This window comes from Sebastes umbrosus, chromosome 19 (genome assembly GCF_015220745.1).
Source record: "Sebastes umbrosus isolate fSebUmb1 chromosome 19, fSebUmb1.pri, whole genome shotgun sequence".
NCBI classification, from domain to species: domain Eukaryota; kingdom Metazoa; phylum Chordata; class Actinopteri; order Perciformes; family Sebastidae; genus Sebastes; species Sebastes umbrosus.
Window position 1 is genome coordinate 16,278,059 of NC_051287.1, and position 21,022 is coordinate 16,299,080.

At 38.6% G+C, this 21,022-nt stretch overlaps 1 protein-coding gene across 1 annotated transcript in view; it reads left to right on the forward strand.

Moving 5' to 3' along the window:
• LOC119478781 (putative cytochrome P450 120) overlaps positions 1-21,022 on the forward strand; it is a 28,106-nt gene that overhangs the window by 2,110 nt on the left and 4,974 nt on the right. Inside the window, exons 2-10 of the mRNA XM_037753742.1 lie at positions 1,768-1,845; positions 2,502-2,586; positions 3,177-3,212; positions 3,468-3,607; positions 3,942-4,065; positions 5,004-5,148; positions 6,147-6,257; positions 10,012-10,139; positions 19,224-19,311. Of these exons, the coding sequence (XP_037609670.1) occupies positions 1,768-1,845; positions 2,502-2,586; positions 3,177-3,212; positions 3,468-3,607; positions 3,942-4,065; positions 5,004-5,148; positions 6,147-6,257; positions 10,012-10,139; positions 19,224-19,311 (935 nt within the window). The remainder of the gene's footprint in view (positions 1-1,767; positions 1,846-2,501; positions 2,587-3,176; positions 3,213-3,467; positions 3,608-3,941; positions 4,066-5,003; positions 5,149-6,146; positions 6,258-10,011; positions 10,140-19,223; positions 19,312-21,022) is intronic.

Sequence of the window (21,022 nt, forward strand, 5' to 3'; positions counted from 1 at the left end):
AATCATCTAGGAATATAAGGGGCGGGGGGATGGGAAAATACATTTAAATGAAGTTGCTATAAACTCACCTTTAAGTGCAATTTAATGTAACTTATTATAAGTCATAGGAGTATAAAGACTTTCATTAAAAACAGCCTTTAAAGAAGGGTGTTGCTTATTTGAACATTTTAGATATTGGTGCCAATACTATACTTGACTGTCTGTACCGAAACCAAAAGATTTGTTTTTCAATACCTCTACCATAGTCTGAAGAATATAAAAATATTTTATAAAAAATATATATTTCTCCTATAAGGGTCTGGGGGCGCTCCGAAGCTCAGCCAATCAGTAAACAAAAAACAAAAAACAAAAAACAAGGATAGAAAATGAAAAAAGGCACAAATACAATTTCAAATCAATAAATATAAATGAAACAATAACCCGGTTGAACCTGCCAGACTGACCCTGCTGACCCATTCTGGAGGTCCCTGTCGGTGCCCCCGTTGTGCTTCGCAAGTGTGCTGGGAAGCGCCCCCCTTGGCATTCTCATTGTTACTACTGTTATAATTATTATAATTGTTGTTATTATTGTAATTATTATAATTATTATTACCTTAATTATGTTCCTTGTTCATTTATTTATTTATTTCCTTTCCCATGCCCTCCCTTAGTTAACTACCTTTACTACTTATTTTTTATTTTTTCTCCTCTCTCCATATATCCACCTTATAGACTCCACCCCAGAATGCACACACACATCACCTGGTTCTCACATCTCATGACAAAAGTTAACTGGCCTGTATTCACTGTTCTTGTCATCCTCTTGTTGTTTTGTTAATGTATTGTCTTTTGTCATCAATAACATAAAATAATATATATATATATATATTTCAAATTCATCAGTGCATTATAGATTTTATTTTATTTTCTAATATTTATGAACAAGAAAACCTCATGTTAGAGTTTAATATGTGTTGCCTACATTTAACTTGATGAAATACTCAAATGAAAGAAATAGCAGCACACTCTATTGATATTTAAAAATACACATGCAAAACAGGCCATTAAAGGTGCAGTGTGTGTAGGATCCGGCGGCATCTTGAGGTTGCAGATTGCAACCAAGTGAACATTTTCCTGTGGGCCAAGCGTGTATGAGAACTAGTGTGTTCAAACCAGTGTTTGGTTTGTCCGTTCTTCACTGTAGAAACATAGCGGCCGGCTCCGTGAAGAGGACTCGCTTAGTATGTAGATATAAAAGGCTCATAAGCTAACAAAAACACAATGATTCTTAGTTTCAGGTGATTCTACACTAAAGAAAACATACTTATGAATTTTATATTCCATTTCTGCCAATAGATCCTCCTAAATGCATCACACTGTTCCTTTAACTATTTTTTTCAAGCAGCAGCAATATTCTTCCCTAAAGGAGTCTTTGTGTGAATAAATCAACTTACATATAGCACAAATATTTCCAAACTTGATTTCAGTATATAAATAGTTTATCTCCCTGTGTCATTTTGAAGTGACATGTCGTTTAAGCCTCCTGTGCATTTGATATGAGGATCTATTTGCATTATTGAATTCTGGTATTTTGTTACGTTGGAACCGGATAACCGTTTCCCTCCTGCTAGCTTGCTTTGTTTTTAGCACACACACACACACACCTGCAGGCAGACTCAAACCCTGACATTGGACATTGTGTGTTTGATTGTGTTCTGACTGAGTGTGTGAGCAGTATGTATGTATATACAGTTAGTGTGGTTGTAATGAAGTTTATGTGTGTTTCAGAGAAGTCCAACGTGTTTCTGAAGGATCCAACTGACTTGATGACCAACATGTACGGTGACACCGTTGTCACCACTAATGGTAAGCACACGCACACACACACACACGAAAAAAACCCACATATAGCACAAAGCAGAACTTCGAAGGTAGCAGAAATGTATTTTTACACAGTCTGGTTTAAACTAGAGGAAGTTTACCACCACGGATGCTCCAACTAAGATAAGAATACAAAAATAAATTAAAAAAAATAAAATTCTAAAGCAAACAATACTAACACTTTATAATATGCAGCCACTTATGATTTCTAGACTACAAAAAGAAAACACTTTTGCCATTCAATATACAATAACCTATACCCTATACTTATGTAATGTAATAAGATCAGAACTTTAACTTTGGGGAAACTGCTTTTGGTGTTTATGCTGCACAAACTTGGAACATTTTACAACACACATAAACACGTAACACAATTGTACCTGTAGATCAATTTAAAACCATGATTACAAACTACTCCGCTTTTGAATGTTACTGTTTTTAACTGTGTTCTGTTGTTGTTTGTTTTCTCGTGAATTAATTCCTTGGGTGTATTTATTCTATTTTAATTGTAATATCAACAAAAATGAGGGCGTGCCCTCAATTATTACTTCGAGATTTAAATAAAAGTTAAATGAATGAATGAATGAAAATGTGCTTAAATTCAGCTTTGCATTTGAGTAACTTGTATTTGTGTGTTTCAGGTGAGGAGGCATGTCTTCTCCGCCTGTCTCTCACCACCCTGTTCACAGGAAATTGTTTGAAATCATCAAATGATTATATCACCAGGTAGGGAAAGCAATGTTATTACAATAGTTTTTCAGCATTAGTTCATATTATATTTTGTTGATGTGGATACCTTTGTGTTGATGTGTATTTTATGACCTCAAGAGTCACCTGGGGACCATGGAGCTCTTTCTCATTTTTTTACTCTAGTTGTGTATTTAGACATTATTTGTGTCCAGCCTCTTGTACAATGGATGTCCATGATGGCATCATGAAGGCGGTGGCAAGGATGTGACTCCATTGCAAAGTCTTATTGCTTCGTTTCCACATAGCTCTGTACACATGTGAGTCAGCCAGAAATCCATTCATTCCTATGGGAACCTACGTGATCTCCGATGTGTTTGCGAAACTCCTTCAGTTTTTTTTGTTTTTTTTCTTTGGTCCATAATTTGCCTCAAATACGTTGAAAAATGTTACGGGCACAAAACAAAACTGTGGAAACTAAGCATCATTGCTGCAACAGTAATCTATGTCAAAGGTTTCTAGAGCAAGAACTGACTGCCTGTCGACAAATCCCTGAAACTTTTATACTGTGTGTAATATAATGATTTAAATGCAGTGTGTGTGTTTCTTCTATCTCTTTGTCTCCACAGTGTGTGTGAGCGCTGTCTGAAGGACCTCTCTCTCAGGTAACACCTGACATAAACCTCCAGCACTCAACGCATTTACATTTATTCTTTTGGCTCCCGTATCTCCTCTTTATTTCTGTCGGCTTTTAGGTTTCTTACTTTTGTTTTGTCTTTACGGAAAGTTTCAACTCCCTCTGTTCTCATTAATGTACACTACGTATAGTCACTTCATATTTACAATACAGACTAATTATTTTGGGACACCAAAGGTAACAAATCAATGTTTGAACTGTGTGTGTTTGTGTGTGTGTGTAGTGGCCAGCCAGAGTGTGTGTACACTGCCTTTAAGCGTCTGGGGACAGAGTTGGTGTTGGGCCTTTTTCTGAACGTGCGAGCGGAGGAGCAGCCTGAACTTTTCCAGGAAATCATGCAGCTGTGCACCCAGCACTGGCATGGTAGGGGCACACAGATGTGTTGTATACACACACAAACACCAACAATTCATGCCCTTTTATTTATTTATTTATTTTTTGACCTTCCTAGGCAGTACTCCTTTCTTTCTGCAACTTTCAGTTCAAATAAATTGCTGTTTTTTATTGAAATGCAGCACTCTCACACTCTCAGAAACTTTTTTTCTCTAGCAGACGTATTTAGTAACTCCGCTTTGTTATTCTGCAATACAGTATTGCAAAATCTTCCACTTCCCCTTGTATTTCAGGTCAATGAATAAGACTTTTTGTGGGGTTTTGCCCATCTTTGTGTGTTTGCTGACCAACTCCTCTTCTGCAGGTCTGATATCTGCCCCGGTCAGCTTGAAGGTTCCTCTGTGGTCGTCGGGTTTCTCCAACGCTCTGGTCGCCAGGGACAAACTGATGGTCATCATCAAAGACAAACTGGAGAATGACACTGAGGGGTGAGACTGCATAATATGTCTCTGTACCTCTGTCTCTCTGTTTCACACACACACAGTTCCTGGTAGAGACGGAAGGAACCGCCCAGCTCCTTTTCTTCTTCCCCTCTCAGTCTCTTTCTTTCTTTCTTTCTTTCTTTCTAACTTTCTCTGTCTTTATGTCTTTTTCTTGCACACAGACACACAACACTTTTATTTTACAATCATTCTCAGAAACAGAGCTTCTCCCTCTTGTTTCTGCTTGCTGAAGATTCACCAGTACTAAGCAGGGTTATTATAGTAAGTTAAAACTGAAACTAAAATGAAAATAGGCAGTGAAAAATATTTTTTGTAAGCTGAAACTAAATAAAAACTATATCATTAAGAAAAAATAAAAAATAAAATAAAAACTAATAACTAAAAAACTAAAATTCAAAACTATTAACCTTGCTACTTAGCCGATGTTTATATTAGATTGCTGCACACGTTTTAAGTAAATATCTGGAAGTTCCCTTTTACCTGCTTGGATGACTCTCTGCCTGAACCTTGGACTCCTACCCTTTTGCCTAATCCCTGCCTGGTTAAATCTGCCTTTTTTTATTTGTCTACTTTCCTGACTTCTGTCTGTTCTTTTGAATAAAAACAAACTTTGGTCTTTATTTGCTGATGACTGATCTTTCGCCTTCTTTTGCTACTTTCTCAAATCCTATTGGTCAGATCCGATGTTTTGAAATACCTTCGAAAAACAGCAACATTACCCCATGAAAATCTTGATGGCTTTTGCTCATTGCAGTGACATTCTTATGCATAAAGCTCTCTCCCTCTGTGCCATAAGTCAGAGGCTAGTAGAGACTGTTGATCTCTGGTTATGTGCTGGTTTGTATATACTGTAGTTGCTATTAATTACTAATGATTTGTTGACATGGCATCTTAATCTCACTGTTGCTCTCTCCTCCTTCCAGTTTTGTGGGCTCCCTCGGTTCTTTGCCGCTGCCTGACTCCAGTTCTGCCTCCCAACATCTCCTGCTGTTCATCTCAGCTCTGATCCCCAAAGCTCTGGCATCGCTGCTCACCTCCTTCACACTGGCACTCAGCGGAAACGAACAGGTAGACAAACACAGATAAAACTGTGCGTGTTGATGAGACTAAGCGACAACAAGATGTGACTGACAGAAAAACAAAAAAAAGTACACGGAAATCATGTAAGCAATAAAATGTACACAGGTGATCCAAGGTTCACACGGAAGTTATCACCAGTATTTTCTTCCTTCCGATTAGACTGTTACCAGGCCATTAAATCCGCGACCTTTAGCAACCGTAGTAATTATGACGAGCAAAATCGGAAATCATGATCTGTAGTATAGACGGCATGAAACACCATATTAAGGGGACGGAGGTCGGGGGAGATAGATGGACAATGTGAAGTTGTCTTTGTGTTCACAAGCGTTTCACTTTGACTTTTCAAAGCCAAAACACACAAACACAATCTTTTTCCCTGTTTTTGTTGGCTAAACCTAAAGAAGCTGTTGTGTTTGTGTTCAAAACTTAGCGTTTCATGTAGAGCTGCAACGATTAGTCGACTAATCGATTAGTCGACCGACAGAAAAATAATCGCCAACTATTTTCATACTCGATTATTCATTTTTCATGCAAAAATGTCATCAAATGCTGTTTTCAGCCTCTCAAATAATGGAGATTACCTGCTTTTCTCTGTTTTATATCTTATAAAAGTGAATATCTTTGGACTGACATAAACAAGACATTTAAAGATATCATCTTGTCTTTGAGATATTGACTATTTTCTGACATTTTATAGACCAAATGATTAATTATGAAAATAATCATTAGTTGCAGGCCTAGTTTCATGCAGTTTTTACAACATGTCAGAGAGTGTCGATTGTAAGTCTCCCTTTCACTTTTACAATGACTCACATCTGTGAGGCTTACAGCGAGCGATAACACACATTTAATGGCCTGATAACAGTCAAATCGGGTGCAAAATGAGGCCTTTGAAATAACCATAACCATGTGCCATAACTTGTTCTTGCCCAGTCCTTTCTGCTTTTAAATAAAATGAACAAACATAAATCTGCCTCCGTGTCCAGGAGGAGATCCGTCGGCGAGCGTTGGAAGACCCTGATTACCTGCGCACAGTACTGCTGGAGGTTCAGAGACTTTGGCCTCCTTTCATTGGTGGACGCAGAATAGCTAATCAGGTAAGACTCTTCACCAGGAGACTGGGTTGCATCCTATTGTTTTTATGTAGTACTGAATGAGTATTTCTTATCTTGCACCTCAAATTCATTCCCAGCTTTCAGATGATGTGGTTAGGGTTTAAATGGACTAACTGTTACAACTAAGAGTTTTAAGGTTTAACCATTGCAGGGTGACTTTATTCTCTCCTGAGCAAACCCTGTGCTACTGTACCTTTTTTTATAGATTTATTTTCCTGTAGTCTAGGGTTCTGTTTGCTGTTTTCTGTGTTGCAATCTTATCCTCTAGATGGCGACATATTACTGTAGATGAAAGTCTATTGTCATTGTCCTCTCTCTTGTGTGTACTGTACAGTACCAAGAGTTACAAGAGCTGGACAAAAAACATGTAAAACACTGTACAGTACATGGTATTAGCCCTGCACTGAATACCAGTTTGGTCAGTCTCATAATATTCCGTTTTTGATGATAGTCAGTCTGAGGTGACTTTCAGCTTCAGTTGGCGGGTGTCCTGTGACAAGCTCTTAATTTTTAAGACTTTTCCTCTTGCAGCATTGAAGAATTTTTGCACTCATTACATAGATTACCACTAGCATTGTGTCTGATTATCAGTATGTGGTGCAGCATATGTGTTTTAATGGCAATATGATACATGACACGTCATTAGACCAATCACAGAGGCATGCAACTGGAGTTCATTGAACTGGCATTTACTGAATGGCTGTTTTTATTAGGTGTTTCTGTTATTTTGTCCACCCCTTGTTTATTCCAAATTGTTCCATAAAGCCATCGTTTCTACAGCCTTTGATTACCGGTGACTTATCATCTACGAAGGTTTATAATAATCTGCTTTGTTGTGTAAATCCGTGTGCTATATACACATAAGCATGTTATATCCCGTAGGCCCACTGTATATGTTACAACATTGATTTTCATTCGTTAATAAAAAATGATCGCTTTCTGGTTTGACATCACCAACGTCAGCCAATAGAATCCCAAATTTACTCAGAAGTCCCGTCTCTTGATTGGCCGGCTGTTTACACCGAGGGCTTCCTCCTCCTCCTCCTCCTCCTCCTCCTCCTCCTCCCGCGCAGCATTTGATCATTATGACCTCATCAAACAGCCTTATGCAACAGCCCAATCAGAGGCATTGATCCGTCTCTGCGATTGATTGGCTCCGCTCCCCCCGGAAGGAAGGAAGGGAGTAGGGAGTAGGGGGTGGGGGTGTATGACGGTGGGATTGATGTGTGCTGGTGACTCTGTGAAGCAGAGTGGAAAGTCATTTGTCACTTCTGGGAAACGCACCAGTACACTTTGATTCCTAACGGCCTCAGTGGGATACGGGGTCATCATGACGTGTGGGGTTATAGAGAACTTTAGAGAAGAAAGAACTCAAAGAATCCACATGGGTCATCATATAAAACAAAGGAAGGAAAATGCAAAATGGATTAGTTATTATCAGGGGAGAAAAGAATACTAGAATGCTGGCTCAAGTAAGATTATTTTTGTTGAAAAGTACTTAAGCCGAAGAACAAAAGTAGCTCTTTTAAAGACTACTTGCAGTTAATTAGTGACAAATTACCACTGTAAAGGAAAAGTCTTGTATAATACAGTGTATAGGGGTGTCAAAGTTAACGCGATAAAAACGTGTTAACGCAAATTTGTTTTAACGCCACCAATTTCTTTAGCGCAACTTGCGATTTTTAGGTTGTAGCGGGCTCAGAGTGAAGATACTGGTATCATATGAATCTAGAAAACCGAAGGAATCCATTGGTCCCAACCATGTCATACTAGCTTGTTGCGAAGGAGGCTAAATAATGCTCCAAACTTGCGCTAAATTTTGGCGAGGAGAAAACTGGCATGGCCATTGTCAAAGGAGTCCCTTGACCTCTGACCTCTAGATATGTGAATAAAGATGGGTTCTATGGGTACACACGTGTCTCCCCTTTACAGACCTGCCCACTTTATGATAATCACATGCAGTTTGGGGCAAGTCATAGTCAAGTCAGTACACTGACACACTGACAGCTGTTGCCATGTTATGATTTGAGCATTATTTTTTGTGTTGTTAATTTATTTCCAATAATAAATATATACATACATTTGCATAAAGCAGCATATTTTTGCCTAATACATAGAAAAGCGAGAGAGGAGTGCTGGATTCTGGAGTGAAAAGAGTTGATGAGGTGTTTATGTGTGCAGGTAGGTGTGTAAGGAAGAGAGAGATTATTAGTATTCACAATCAGGTGGAAAAGCAGAAGCTGCATCCAGGTGGAACTAAGATATGCAATAGTTTTAGCACCTTGTGTGTGTGTGTGTGTGTGTGTGTGTGTGTGTGTGTGTGTTTGAGAGCAAGAGGGAGAGAGAAATGAACTCAGCGAGGGCAGAGACGTCTCTCAGCGAGAACTGGGAGAAAGAAAGAGATTTGTAAAAAGATTTTCCACTCCAGCAGAGAGAGGCGGAGAGAAAAATGAGAAAGAGGGGTAGAGGAAACAGAAAACAGTGATCCCGTTCTGTGGCAGTCCATTAGTGCAGCTACTAATGGATGTAGTGAAAAGGTGAATTAAAAGGGCAACAATTTGGTAAGTGGTCTTTTTGCCCCAAGGTGGCTCCATTCACCAGAGAGCTTAGTGAAAAATCAACTCGGGGATTTTTTGTTTAAAATGGAACCGTGATTTTCATTGGAGCCAAACATCAGTGTTGCAGAAGTCTCCCATTCATTTTGGTTGAAAGGGATTTTTATAGCATGTTCCTAAACGTTGCGTCATTGCAGTGTTCCTAGCTCATTTTTTGTTCTAATTGTGTGTCTCTACTCAACAGTTTTTTAAATATATAGGCGTAGATGTGAAGCAGGATTTAGCATTTGGAGGCTGTAGCAGGCTCAGTTTTAGAGCTGCAGTGAAGGTACCACATGGTATCACATGAAACTAGAAAACCTAAGGAATCCATTGGTTCCAACCCTGTCATGCTAGCTTGTCGGGAAAGGAGGCTAAATAACACTCCAAAATTAGGCTAAATTTTGGCAAGGAGTCCCTTGACCTCTGACCTCAAGATATGTAAATGAAAATGGATTCTATGGGTACCCACAAGTCTCCCCTTTACAGACATGCACACTTTATGATAACCACATGCAGTTTGAGGCAAAAACCATGCAGTATAAATGTTATTTTTGCCTATTCTAAAAATGGTTTCTACATACTGGGGTCCCCAAACAGTCTTGGAATTACATAAATTGTGTATCACTGTAAAGCTGAGACTCTTGTGGGTCCAATGAGCCCAATTATATTCATGTGTGATGATGTTCGTCCCCATAGTAGCCGTTTTATATAGTGAGGTCATTTTTTTAAACTTGACCTCACTGTATAAAGTGACCTATGGTGACCTCTAGGATAATCACAGCCTCATGAAACTTTATAGCCACAAACTACAGACCTAGGGAATTCAGAGGATGGATGGCTTTCCTATGTAGATTGACAATCAGGGGGTTTCCGAGCAGTTTCCAGAACAGAAGTGCTCGCCAAATTAATCTTCAGGTTCCCAGCTTTCAGATGATGTACACCACTTCCATGTAACATCTACTGTTAACCTGCTGTCTTCCCCTAAAGATCCACTGTACTCCCCTTTTAAAAAAGATTTTAAAAAATGGGTCTATGGTCAAGAGGGGTCGAGTGGAAAAGGTTAAATTCTCGGTGCAGTGTCAATTAATTAAAATAAGATATAGCCTAATAATGTGATGTCTCCCTCTGTGTATGTGTAGGACTCCACGCTCGCAGGGTTCCATGTCTCAAAGGATAATGGTGTGATCTATATCAGCCACTCTGTCCACCGCGACCCAGAGGTTTTCCATCAGCCAGACGACTTCCTGCCGGAGAGATGGAGCGGAAGGTGAGGATCTTAGATTTCTCTTTATGTCTTTCTGTTTAGTAAGCGTAGACATTTCATGTATTCATGTAGAAGCTGCGTCCCACACACATGGGAATGCTTTGCATATAAACACAAATCAATGCCAATGAACCCACGGAGAAAGAAAAAGAAAAAGAATTCTGTCTCTCTCTCTGTGGGTATTGTAACGCCGTAAAATACAATACAAATCAATGCATCTCCACCACAAACTACAGTCTATAAAATGACCATAGAGTTGAAACAACACCGTTCTGACACTGTGTTAACAGTAATTAAATGGGGGGTTCACAAAGGTTATGTTTATTGCAGGACGGTATTGGAATCAGTTACTATATGTAAAGGGATTTCTATTTTCCCTGGTCATTCATGAAGTCACAGCAGGTCAAAACCTTTGCAGCGTTCACACCAAACTTCAAGTTTCTTTCCTTTTTAGAAAGAGCAATTGCTTCTGCCTAGAGTGGCCATTTTGGTCAGATAATCAACAAGAGCACAACATATCATACAGGAGCAGAAAATAGACCAGAATGAAATTCAAGAAATGATGATTTTTTGAGTAGGTGGTTCAACTTCTTCTCAAAACAGGAAACAGCTTCGCTTTCTTCACATTTATTAAATAATGAACTGAAGGAGTATTACAAAATGTGTCCTGGAAAGCACTGGACTTTCCAGACCGATGAAATAACTTTTCAAGGAAGTAATGCTGCCTACTGTCTCTGGGAACTGAACCTGTGACATTTTCGTGGCTTATCCTTAAAGGTTGATATAGAGAAAATGTCTGCAATGTGTGCCGCTCTGTTCACACACCCTGTCTGCCACTCACCGTGGCTAACTGTGGTATGACACGCCGACACACACACACACACACACACACACACACTGACCATTAGAAAGAGTAAGAGGGAGGAAGCTTTCAGTGCCCTGACACATTAAGGGTCGAGGAAATGCGTCACGAAAAGCCATTTTTGTAAAAACCAGACCAAAAAAAATATAATTTTTATCAATGTCCATTACAATACATAGTTTTTTAAAGAACTGAATAACATTTGAAAAGAAAAGGAATTAAGCTGGAGATAAGAGAAAACAGAGAGAAAGATGAACAAATGGATGATGGATTAATTTATATTGATGGGTAGATGGATGAAATACAGGTAATGGACAGATCTCTGTAAGATGGATGATTTCTGTAGAGAGTTAGTGGAGAGGAAATGAGAAAGGAAGGAAATTACCAAACCTTGCCAGCTGAAAAAGGAAGTAGAGTGGTAATATTGGCAGGAGGCAGCCATATGATTATCTGAAATTATAACATAGCCACAGAAAACGGTATGAAGTAAGAACTAAGGAAGTGACAATGTATGATAAGATGTTGTGATCAGGCAAAGGCTTAGGCAAAGAGGTCCTCTGCCAAATCGTGTATAAACGCTTACATTATGCACATCCTTTTGACCATCATAATCCAAATCAGCTTTATTGGCCAAGTAATTTGATTTTAGTCATTTGTTGCTCTCAGAGTACATATACAGAAATAAATACCAGCAACATTACTACAGTTTCAACATCTATATCTGTAGAATATATCTATATATTTCTAAATAAAGTCCATCTAGCGTCTTTCTGTGGACAAAACCCCCTTTATTTTTTAGCACAAGGCTTTTATTGTGATATATTTGCAGGACAGTGTTTTAGAAAATGCAGCGACGGCTCCATAAATTAATAGAGTACCGGCTTTTAATTGTGCATGAGCACACGCTTCTTAACCTTTTTCGGTCTAAAACAAATATAAATAACATTTAATGAAATGAAATGGCCATTATGAAAGGCAAAGTCTATGCAGTGGCAGCCCAGCAGCAGCAGCAACGCTGTATGTGTGGACATCACATGCTGCTCACTTAGGCCTGGGCATAAGACAATAGTGCAATGGTGCAGAGTGCAAAGGGTGCATGAATAAATGGATTATATTTATTAATACACAGTACAATGTGCGTAGATTTATATCTGACAGTAATTTTGCTCATGTCCTTACACTGGAGATGTAGTGAGTATGAAGTCCTGAATGGAGGGCAGGTTGGAACCAGAACTGCTTTTTCTCTAAATAAATATATAAATACAACTGTCATATTAATCCTTCTATACATGGCAGCTTGCTTTATGATTCTGTATTTGAAAATCACGCCGGTTAGCGCTGCATATACATATGCCTACATTGTTGCCATAGCAACCGATGTGGATAGATTAACAATACCTGAAAAATCTGGCCTGATCACTTTCACATATACTGTGTACAGCACAGACAGACATACAGACAGACATAATGATCAGATTAGAGGAAAACAAAACAAAAGCATGAGCACAACAGAGAAAGAACCAGTTAAAGATGGGTCTGCATCCCTCGCTCCTCTCGCTCTGCTACCTGCTCTGGTACAATGAAACCTGCTCTGGCTCCTTCATCAATTCACTCTCTCAGTCAACCGGTTTTCTATTCATCCACTTCCCTCCATTCACCTGTTTATTCTCATTCATGGCTGTTCATTCAGGCGACAGAGCAGAGAGGGGGAAAAAAAAAAATCTATGAATGTATGTATGTAGGTAGCTGCTGCCATAGAAACGAGTCACCTGACACCGTCTTTACCAATAGGGATTCCCTCTATGTGTGTGTGTGTGTGTGTGTGTGTGCAGGGTGGGGGATGATGCCCTGTGGACTGGGGATGCTATACAGAAAAATGAGTCAGAGAAGATCCTATCCTGCTTTTTTTTTTTTTTTTACTGTGTGTGCGTCTCTCAGAACAAAACGAGGGTGATTCCTCTAAAATGAAATGTCCTCCTTTAGTTCGGGGCTTCCCTCTATCAGTTAAAATATAACCGCCGTTACAAAAAAAAACCTTTTAGTGGAACTGACAGTTTAAATCAATGAAGACACATAAAATAGACAGACACACAAGCACACACACACACAGTTTAAGCAGTTATTTTGTGGCTGCTGCAAGCATGATCATAAAGCAGTGTCTGATCTTGTAGCTTACTGCTTGGTGAGAATTTTTCAAGGTCAAGAAATGATTCATTTTTATAGACGAGCTCTTCATGTCTCAGTATATTTTGTCTGGATGTGAGGATTAGAGCTGTGCATACCAGTTTATTATTTTATTGTAATTTTAGATTTCCTACTGCAGAAACTATCAAGGGTAAAGGTTTATTTAATTTAATTTAATTTAATTTAATTTAATTTAATTTAATTTAATTTAATTTAATTTTTATTTATTTTATTTCATTTTATTTTATTTATTTATTTATTTATTTATTTCACCTCATTCAAGGAAATCTTTATGGTCACACTATTATTTCACTGTTGTAAGTATATGACTTTTCCTACAGTGCCAAAAGGGCAAGATAAGATTATTATTGTTAAAAAAAAAATACAATAAAATATATTAGTTATAAAATACATGTTACAATACGTGACACAATGTTAAACTCAGTCATGGGTGCCATTTTAAAATTGACTGAAGCGTAAATGAATGAAAGAAATCTATGAATGAATAGACAGGTAGCTGCTGCCATGGTAACTGTCCACCTCATACCAGTTTTTTACCAATGGGGATTCCCTCTGCGCCTCTCTGTGTGTGTGTGTGTGTGTGTGTGTGTGTGTGTGTGTGTGTGTGTGTGTGTGTGCGTGTGTGCGTGCGTGCGTGCGTGCGTGCGTGCGTGCGTGCGTGCGTGCGTGCGTGTACATCCCGTTCTGCAGGGGGTTAAAGGATGAGTCAGGGGAGATTTTACTTGAGACAATATGATGTCAAATCTAGCAAACATATTCTAAGAATATACAAAATAAGAATTAGAAAAATGAGAAATGTACATGCATAAAATTTCCCCATAGCTCAGCCAAGGTCGGAGACATTCAGACTTAAAGCATAAGAGCATTCTGTCAATATATATTTCTTACAGGGAATAAATCCCATTAAACCCTCAAACCAACGAATAATTGAGCCTGCTGACGAGTATTGTCTGTGTAGCCGACCCTGATATACAGTAGCTTATTCATCTATGCTGTGCCATAGATCTCCATTGTTGTTAAAAACTATTAACCCTTTAACAATGGACCTCTAGCGGCCGGCCGTCGTTGTTTGCATGAACCTGTTTCAATCGATCAAAAATAAAAACCATAATAGTTAGAGCGTTCATTGTTCTGCTGCGGGAAGCTAAGGCTTCTGTCTTTCGCGACATCACGTTGAACGCTCGTGGTGACGTCATCACGTTACGTGCGTAACATAACAAAAATATCAACTAACTTCTTTGCACTCGGTCTGCTCATAAAAATGGGCTTATCTCAAAAACAAAAAAAATATGCACAGTTCAAATAACTTACGGAGTCTTAAGAAATATTTTCTTCATGTTTCTACATTTAAAAAAAATCTTTTGGAGCAATATGTTTTATGTGTTAATTAACATTTTATGAAAAAAACATGTCAGATTTTTGTATTTTTTTGGGGCTGTCAAAGTTAACATGATAATAACGTGTTAATACAAATTTGTTTTAATGCCTCTAATTTCTTTAACACATTAACACAATTGATCTTTTGGAGGTTGTCGTGAGTTCAGTTCTTAAGCTAGTGAAGATATTGGTATCATATGAAACTATAAAACTTAAGGAATCCATTGGTACCAACCATGTCATACTAGCTTGTTGCAAAGGAGGCTAAATAATGCTACAAACGTACGCTAAATTTTGGGGAGGATTAACTGGCATGGCCATTTTTAAAAGGGTCCCTTGACCTCTGACCTCAAGATATGTGAATGTAAATGGGTTCTATGGGTACCCACGAGTCTCCCCTTTACAGACATGCCCACTTTATGATAATCACATGCAGGCAAGTCATAGTCAAGTCAGCACACTAACACACTGACAGCTGTTGTTGCCTGTTGGGCTGCAGTTTGGCATGTTATGATTTGAGCATATTTTTTATGCTAACTGCAGTACCTGTGAGGGTTTCTGGACAATATTTGTCATTGTTTTGTGTTGTTAATTAATTTCCAATAATATATACATATATACATACATTTACATAAAGCAAGTTTATTTGCACACTCCCTTGTTGATGCGAGTATTAAATATTTGACAAATCTCCCTGTAAGGTACATTTTGAACAGATTAAAAAGTGTGTGATTAATTGTAATTAATTACAATTAAATATTTAAATTAATTGATAACCTCATTTTTTATTTTTATTTTAAATATAATATTAAAATATTTAATTCATATAATTTATTACACAATTTCAATACTTTCATCAATTATTATAGTTTATTGACTGACAAATTCATGTTAGTGTTGTGTACTAAAAACTACAATGTCCAGCTGTTTTAGGAAAGTGTTTAGCCTTATTGGAAAATTAACCATATACTGTATTTGTGACCCGTTTATCTTGGGGCTGGGAGGTAATTGTAGGAGATTCAATATTTGTATTCGTGTATGGTCATACTAGTTGTATGTGTCTTAATTGCTGCTAGAACTAATGAATTTCCCTCAGGATGTAACTGTCTTTCTGTCTTTCTGTCTGTCTGCGTGTTTACTGTATTTACTCTTCCAGCCCTCTATTTATCTTCCAGTCTGTTTCTCCTTCCTCCTACCTGCCTCTTTCTCTGCTTCTCCATCTGTCAGTCTTCCTGGAGACTATGTTCCTGTCTGCCTTGATAGTTGCCTGGCTCCTTTCCTTTACCACCTGGCTGTTTAATTTAATGACTGCTGTCCTGTTACATAACAAGCCCACCTACAATAACTACAGTTTAACCACATCATCTGTTTGTGTGTGTATCTGGGCGGTAATTGCATATTGTCCGCTGTGTGTGTGTGTGTTTGTCCCAGTACATACTGTATCATCAGCCGGTGTGTTTGTGCGCTTTTCCAGTTGGAAGCAAATAGTCGAGCTGGCAAGTTAACGTCCTATCAGCCGAACGCCCACACAGGCTCCGGCCGGAGATAAATGAATCGGAAACGCTACCAAGCAGAGATAAAAATCCGAGCTACTGCAGCGGGTTGTGTTGCTAGTTTTTCATAAATCTGAGGACAGGGAGTTTCCTTCCTATGTACAAAAAAAACGCTGACATACATGGATTTTCATTTGAGGTGGAAATTATCAGCAACTCTTAAGTTGTGGTTTGCTAGATTAGTGTTGTTTAGACATTTTTTTCCATTTCAAAAAATCAACCACTGAAACAAAAGTCCCCAAAGATAACTTCATGTCTGTTTTTCATGGTCTGTGTATTAATGGACAAATTCATTTAAACTATAGTTTTGATGGTAGATTAGATGTTTGGTAACACTTTATTTAAAGGTCTGTTATTTCCTTTAATTTCCTTATTAGTTTTTTCTGGAAATAAGTATATATATTTGGTACAGTACTAATTATAGGGAAAATAGCATTTTTAAATATTTTACTTATAAGATTTTCCATTGGCACTTTTGGCTGTGCAGAGTCAAACCATGCCGCGCTGATTTGCGTTTCCATTACCAGTTTTAGTGCGCTGAGTTTTGTCAATGAAAACAGGTCTATACGACTACTGCAGGAAGGAAGAGAACAAGCAGCAAAAATAATAGCGGGCTTTTATTGTGAAGAATATAGGAAATTACATTTTTATCTCAGAATTAGCAATGCTTGGTTTGCGGCTATTCTTAATAAAAACAATTCTACTAATAGTGCAGGGAAGAGGAATTGAAGCCGCAAAAATAACGGGAGCTTTTATTGTGAAGAATATAGGAAATTAAATGTTTTACAGCCGCTCACACACACCTTCAAGCGGGTAGCCCCGTTGTAATGGAGATGCAAATCCCTGCCGAGTCAAACAGAGTCGAGCCAAGCCAGCGCACGTGCATGTAAAAATCCTGTTAGTTTGTTGAGTTTATATTCAATTTCCAGATGAATTTCTTTGACAGAAAGGTATTTTGTTTTGCTCTAACCAATCAGTAGATTAATAGATATTAGATAAATGTCTTATTGGCCTCGGAGCTCAGTCATGGCGCTTCAGACTGCTCTCTCATTACACTTTATAGTAGAAAAATGAATTATGCTGGACAATAGATGCTACTTCTCTGATTTACTTCCTGTCCATTGAGCATATTTGATATAGCCTCATGCTGGGCTGCTTGGTAAGACTTCCTCTCTCTCCCTTCCTCAGTATTACAGAACTGCATTGTACGCTGCACATCTTACTGTCTCAGGATGGACCTAAAAGTACATTAAACCATTAGACAGATGCTGCAGAGAACACTAATATTCTCCCTTCTCTCTCTCTCTGTCTCTGACTCTCACACACACAAAGCTTCTCACACACACTGGACCCAGACTATACACACCACTAATGCTTCCTGTTTGCCTTTAATCAGAGCTCAGGTTTCAGGAAGACAGGATGCATTAGCGGTGAGAGGGGAGAGATGGCCTGCATTAGCAGGCTGCTGACAAACCTGCCGGCTGGAAACAACCAGCATCTCTTTATTTTTAAGTATATTTCTAGAGAAGAAATTGAAAAGTTACGGCAGGTATGGCAGAGGGAGTCAGACAGACAACACGTGTCAAGTTGTGACAGTGATTCAGGCACACATCGTGTTGTTGTTGTTGTTGTTGTTGTTGCAGACAGTTGATTCATTCTGTCGGGCGTTTGCGGGATTTTCTCTTGATGCCCAAAAGAGAAACTTATCATTTCATTGCCTCTCACGTCACAGAGAGGTCAAAGATCAGCTTGAACAAGCAAGCAGTCTGGATGTTGTTCAAAAATGCATTTCCAGTTCAGAGTTTTTTACTCATGTATTGATAGAATGCAAAAATTAGTATAAGATGCAAGTAAATCAGAGATAAAATGAACAGACACAGACAATATTTAACTGTATTCCAGATTACAAGTGAAACATTTAAACATCCAAAGCAGTGTGCGATTGTTTATCTGGCAAAGACATTCTACATTCCCACAGTGCCTGATTTGATCACATCTGCAATCATTTCTAAATTATATGAAAAAGTTTACTTATACGATCAGTGACTACTGGCCACTATCAGCTCCTAACATTGGTTGAGAGACGTGACGTCTGCCCATCATGTCAGCATCATCTGATCATTCTATGCTGTCACATCTGATCATCATCCTGTGGATAACAGCGCTTTCTTTGACAGAGGCAACAGAGGCATGAAGTGGTCATTATTCTGCTGAGGGATCTGACTATGAATGGAATTCAATCCCAGTCCTGTTGAACAATACAGGCTTGAGCGCTCCGATTTCTCGAAAATCATTTATAAAAAGTTTTGTGTTCGTTCAACTGTTGAAGCTTTTGTCAGAATATTGATTTCTGCATGTCTGATTGCTTTGCACAGATTTTGCATTTGTGTGTTTCTAGGCCTGGGCGATAAAACGATAGCGATATCGCGAGAGACACTTCATGAATAGCAATAAGAAAATTGTTCGATAGTTTCACTTAAAATGCATTAAATGCAAACCGCCAGGTTGGCACATAACGAATACGCAAAGTTCGGTTGCATGAACAAACCCCAAGCGTGCTCCCTCACTACAAACAGCCTATCATATCCCTTAATAATGCAAACAGCCAATCAGGTGTATTGTTCAGTTGCACCATCGACATGCAACACAAAAACAGAAACACTGTGGAGTGAGAAAATGAGTGCAGATGGTTAAGGAATTGTTGATTTAAAAAAGGGCAGGTCAGCTCACCAATATTGCAGTTTTTTGTTGTTATTTTTTTTTTTTAAGTCTGACCAATATCAGAACACTGTTGTGTATAAACTGTGCAGGAAAACCATACCGACTAAGAGCGGGAATACAACAAACTTACTTTATCACCATAGCTGCTTCCACCCTTTGTGGAGGCGGCATGACAACATGTCATCAGTCACGACCTACATCTGCTACATTCAAAGGTGGTTAAATAGGTAGTGAAGTGGTTAAATTCAACTTTTTTTGTCTTGGTAATCAGTAATTACCAATATTGATTGAAATGAAACATTTTATCATGATAATTTGTTCAGCTATATCGCTATGTGTAACCATGTAACTATGTTTTTTTATGTGCAGGAATGCAGGCCAGGAGCACTTCCTGTGTTCCTTTGGCAACGGGTCCAGAGGCTGCATTGGAACTAAACTTACCGATGTCTTCCTAAAGGTGACTCCATTTCTTTGCTCATATCACTGACACATAAATACATACAGGCACGCACACACTCTCATTAGTGCCACAGCCTGTAAAATTGTCTTCTTTTTGAGCAAAGGTGGTAATGTATTGACCGAATGTTGTCTTTTTTCCGTCCTTTTTAACAATATGATGAGGTCCTACTGTTCTCTTTTAGAGCTGAACGTCTCTCCTCAATCCTTTTCTGCCAGAAGGGCAGCTGAGAGTGAGACTGCTTACTGTAGCTGTGTACCTGGAAACTAAAAAAATACATAATATACACAGCATGTATTGTATTTTTAATTATGACTGAATGTGTTCACTAATGGGAGAAAAAATTGAAATTTGGGAAGCTTCTGAAAAATCTTTTATTTGTTATTTGTAGACACAAGGCACAACACTACTGTAACTGTCGATAAATGACATCATTTGACATATTATATCATAATAATGATATAATATATATATTATATAAGCAAAGAACCCAGAAAGACAGAGAGAGAGAGAGAGGTGAACCATGCTCATGGGAATGATGAAATGCTTGGCTGTGGGTGTTTATTAGAGATGACAGACGGAGAGCCAGGGCGTCCAGGTACAGACTGTCCTGTTTAAACCACCTGCCAGTCCCCACGGCTGCACTCACCATAGCCACCATTGCCTATATACTCAGGAGACACACAAACACACACATGCATACACAGACCATGGAAGGCACAAGAACAAGACAGGTGTGACAACAGGAAGGAGAGACATTTATTTCCCATGTGAGGACGTTCCCTCTGGAAACAGCTGTGTCGATGTATGTGCTGTGAGCCTTGACACTGGGGAGCACAGGGCGACACCAACCTGAAAACAACCACAGCGAGCTGGTGGATTCCCAGGGTTTTAATTGGAAATGTGCAGAAGTAGGAAGGAAGGATTCCCTCTTATTTTCAGTAGTCACAGACCAACCTTGTGTAGGTTTCAAATTTATGATGAAACGATTGAATATTTGATTATTCCTAATGGACTCTTCCCTATGTCCCACCATTTTTAATGACTGCTGAAAGCTTTCTGTACATGCACAGCACAGTTTACAATGATAACAGGAGCATCTACCATTAAATTGTTTTGTAATTTTTAGGGCTGTCAGTCGATTAAAATACTTAATCGCCATTAATGGCATGATTGTCCATGATTAATCGCATTTTAATTGCACATTTTTTATCTGTTCAAAATGTACCTTCAAGGGAGTTTTGTCAAGTATCTAATACTCTTATCAACATGGGCGTAGGCAAATATGCTTGCTTTATGCAAATGTATGTATATAATTATTATTGGAAATCAATTAACAACAGAAAACAATGACAAGTATTGTCCAGAAACCCTCACAGGTACTGCATTTAGCATACAAAATGTGCTCAAATCACAACATGGCGAACTCAAGTCCAACAGGCAACAACAGCTGTCAATGTGTCAGTGTGCTGACTTGACTATGACTTGTCCAAAAAAGTGGGCGTGTCTGTAAAGGGGAGACTCCTGGGTACCCAGAGAACCCATTTTTATTCACATATCTTGAGGTCAGAGGTCAAGTGACCCCTTTGAAAATGACCATGACAGTTTTTTCTTGCCAAAATTTAGCATAATTTTGGAGCGTTATTTATCCTCCTTTTCAAGGACAAGCTAGTATGACATGGTTGGCACCGATGGATTCTTTAGGTTTTCT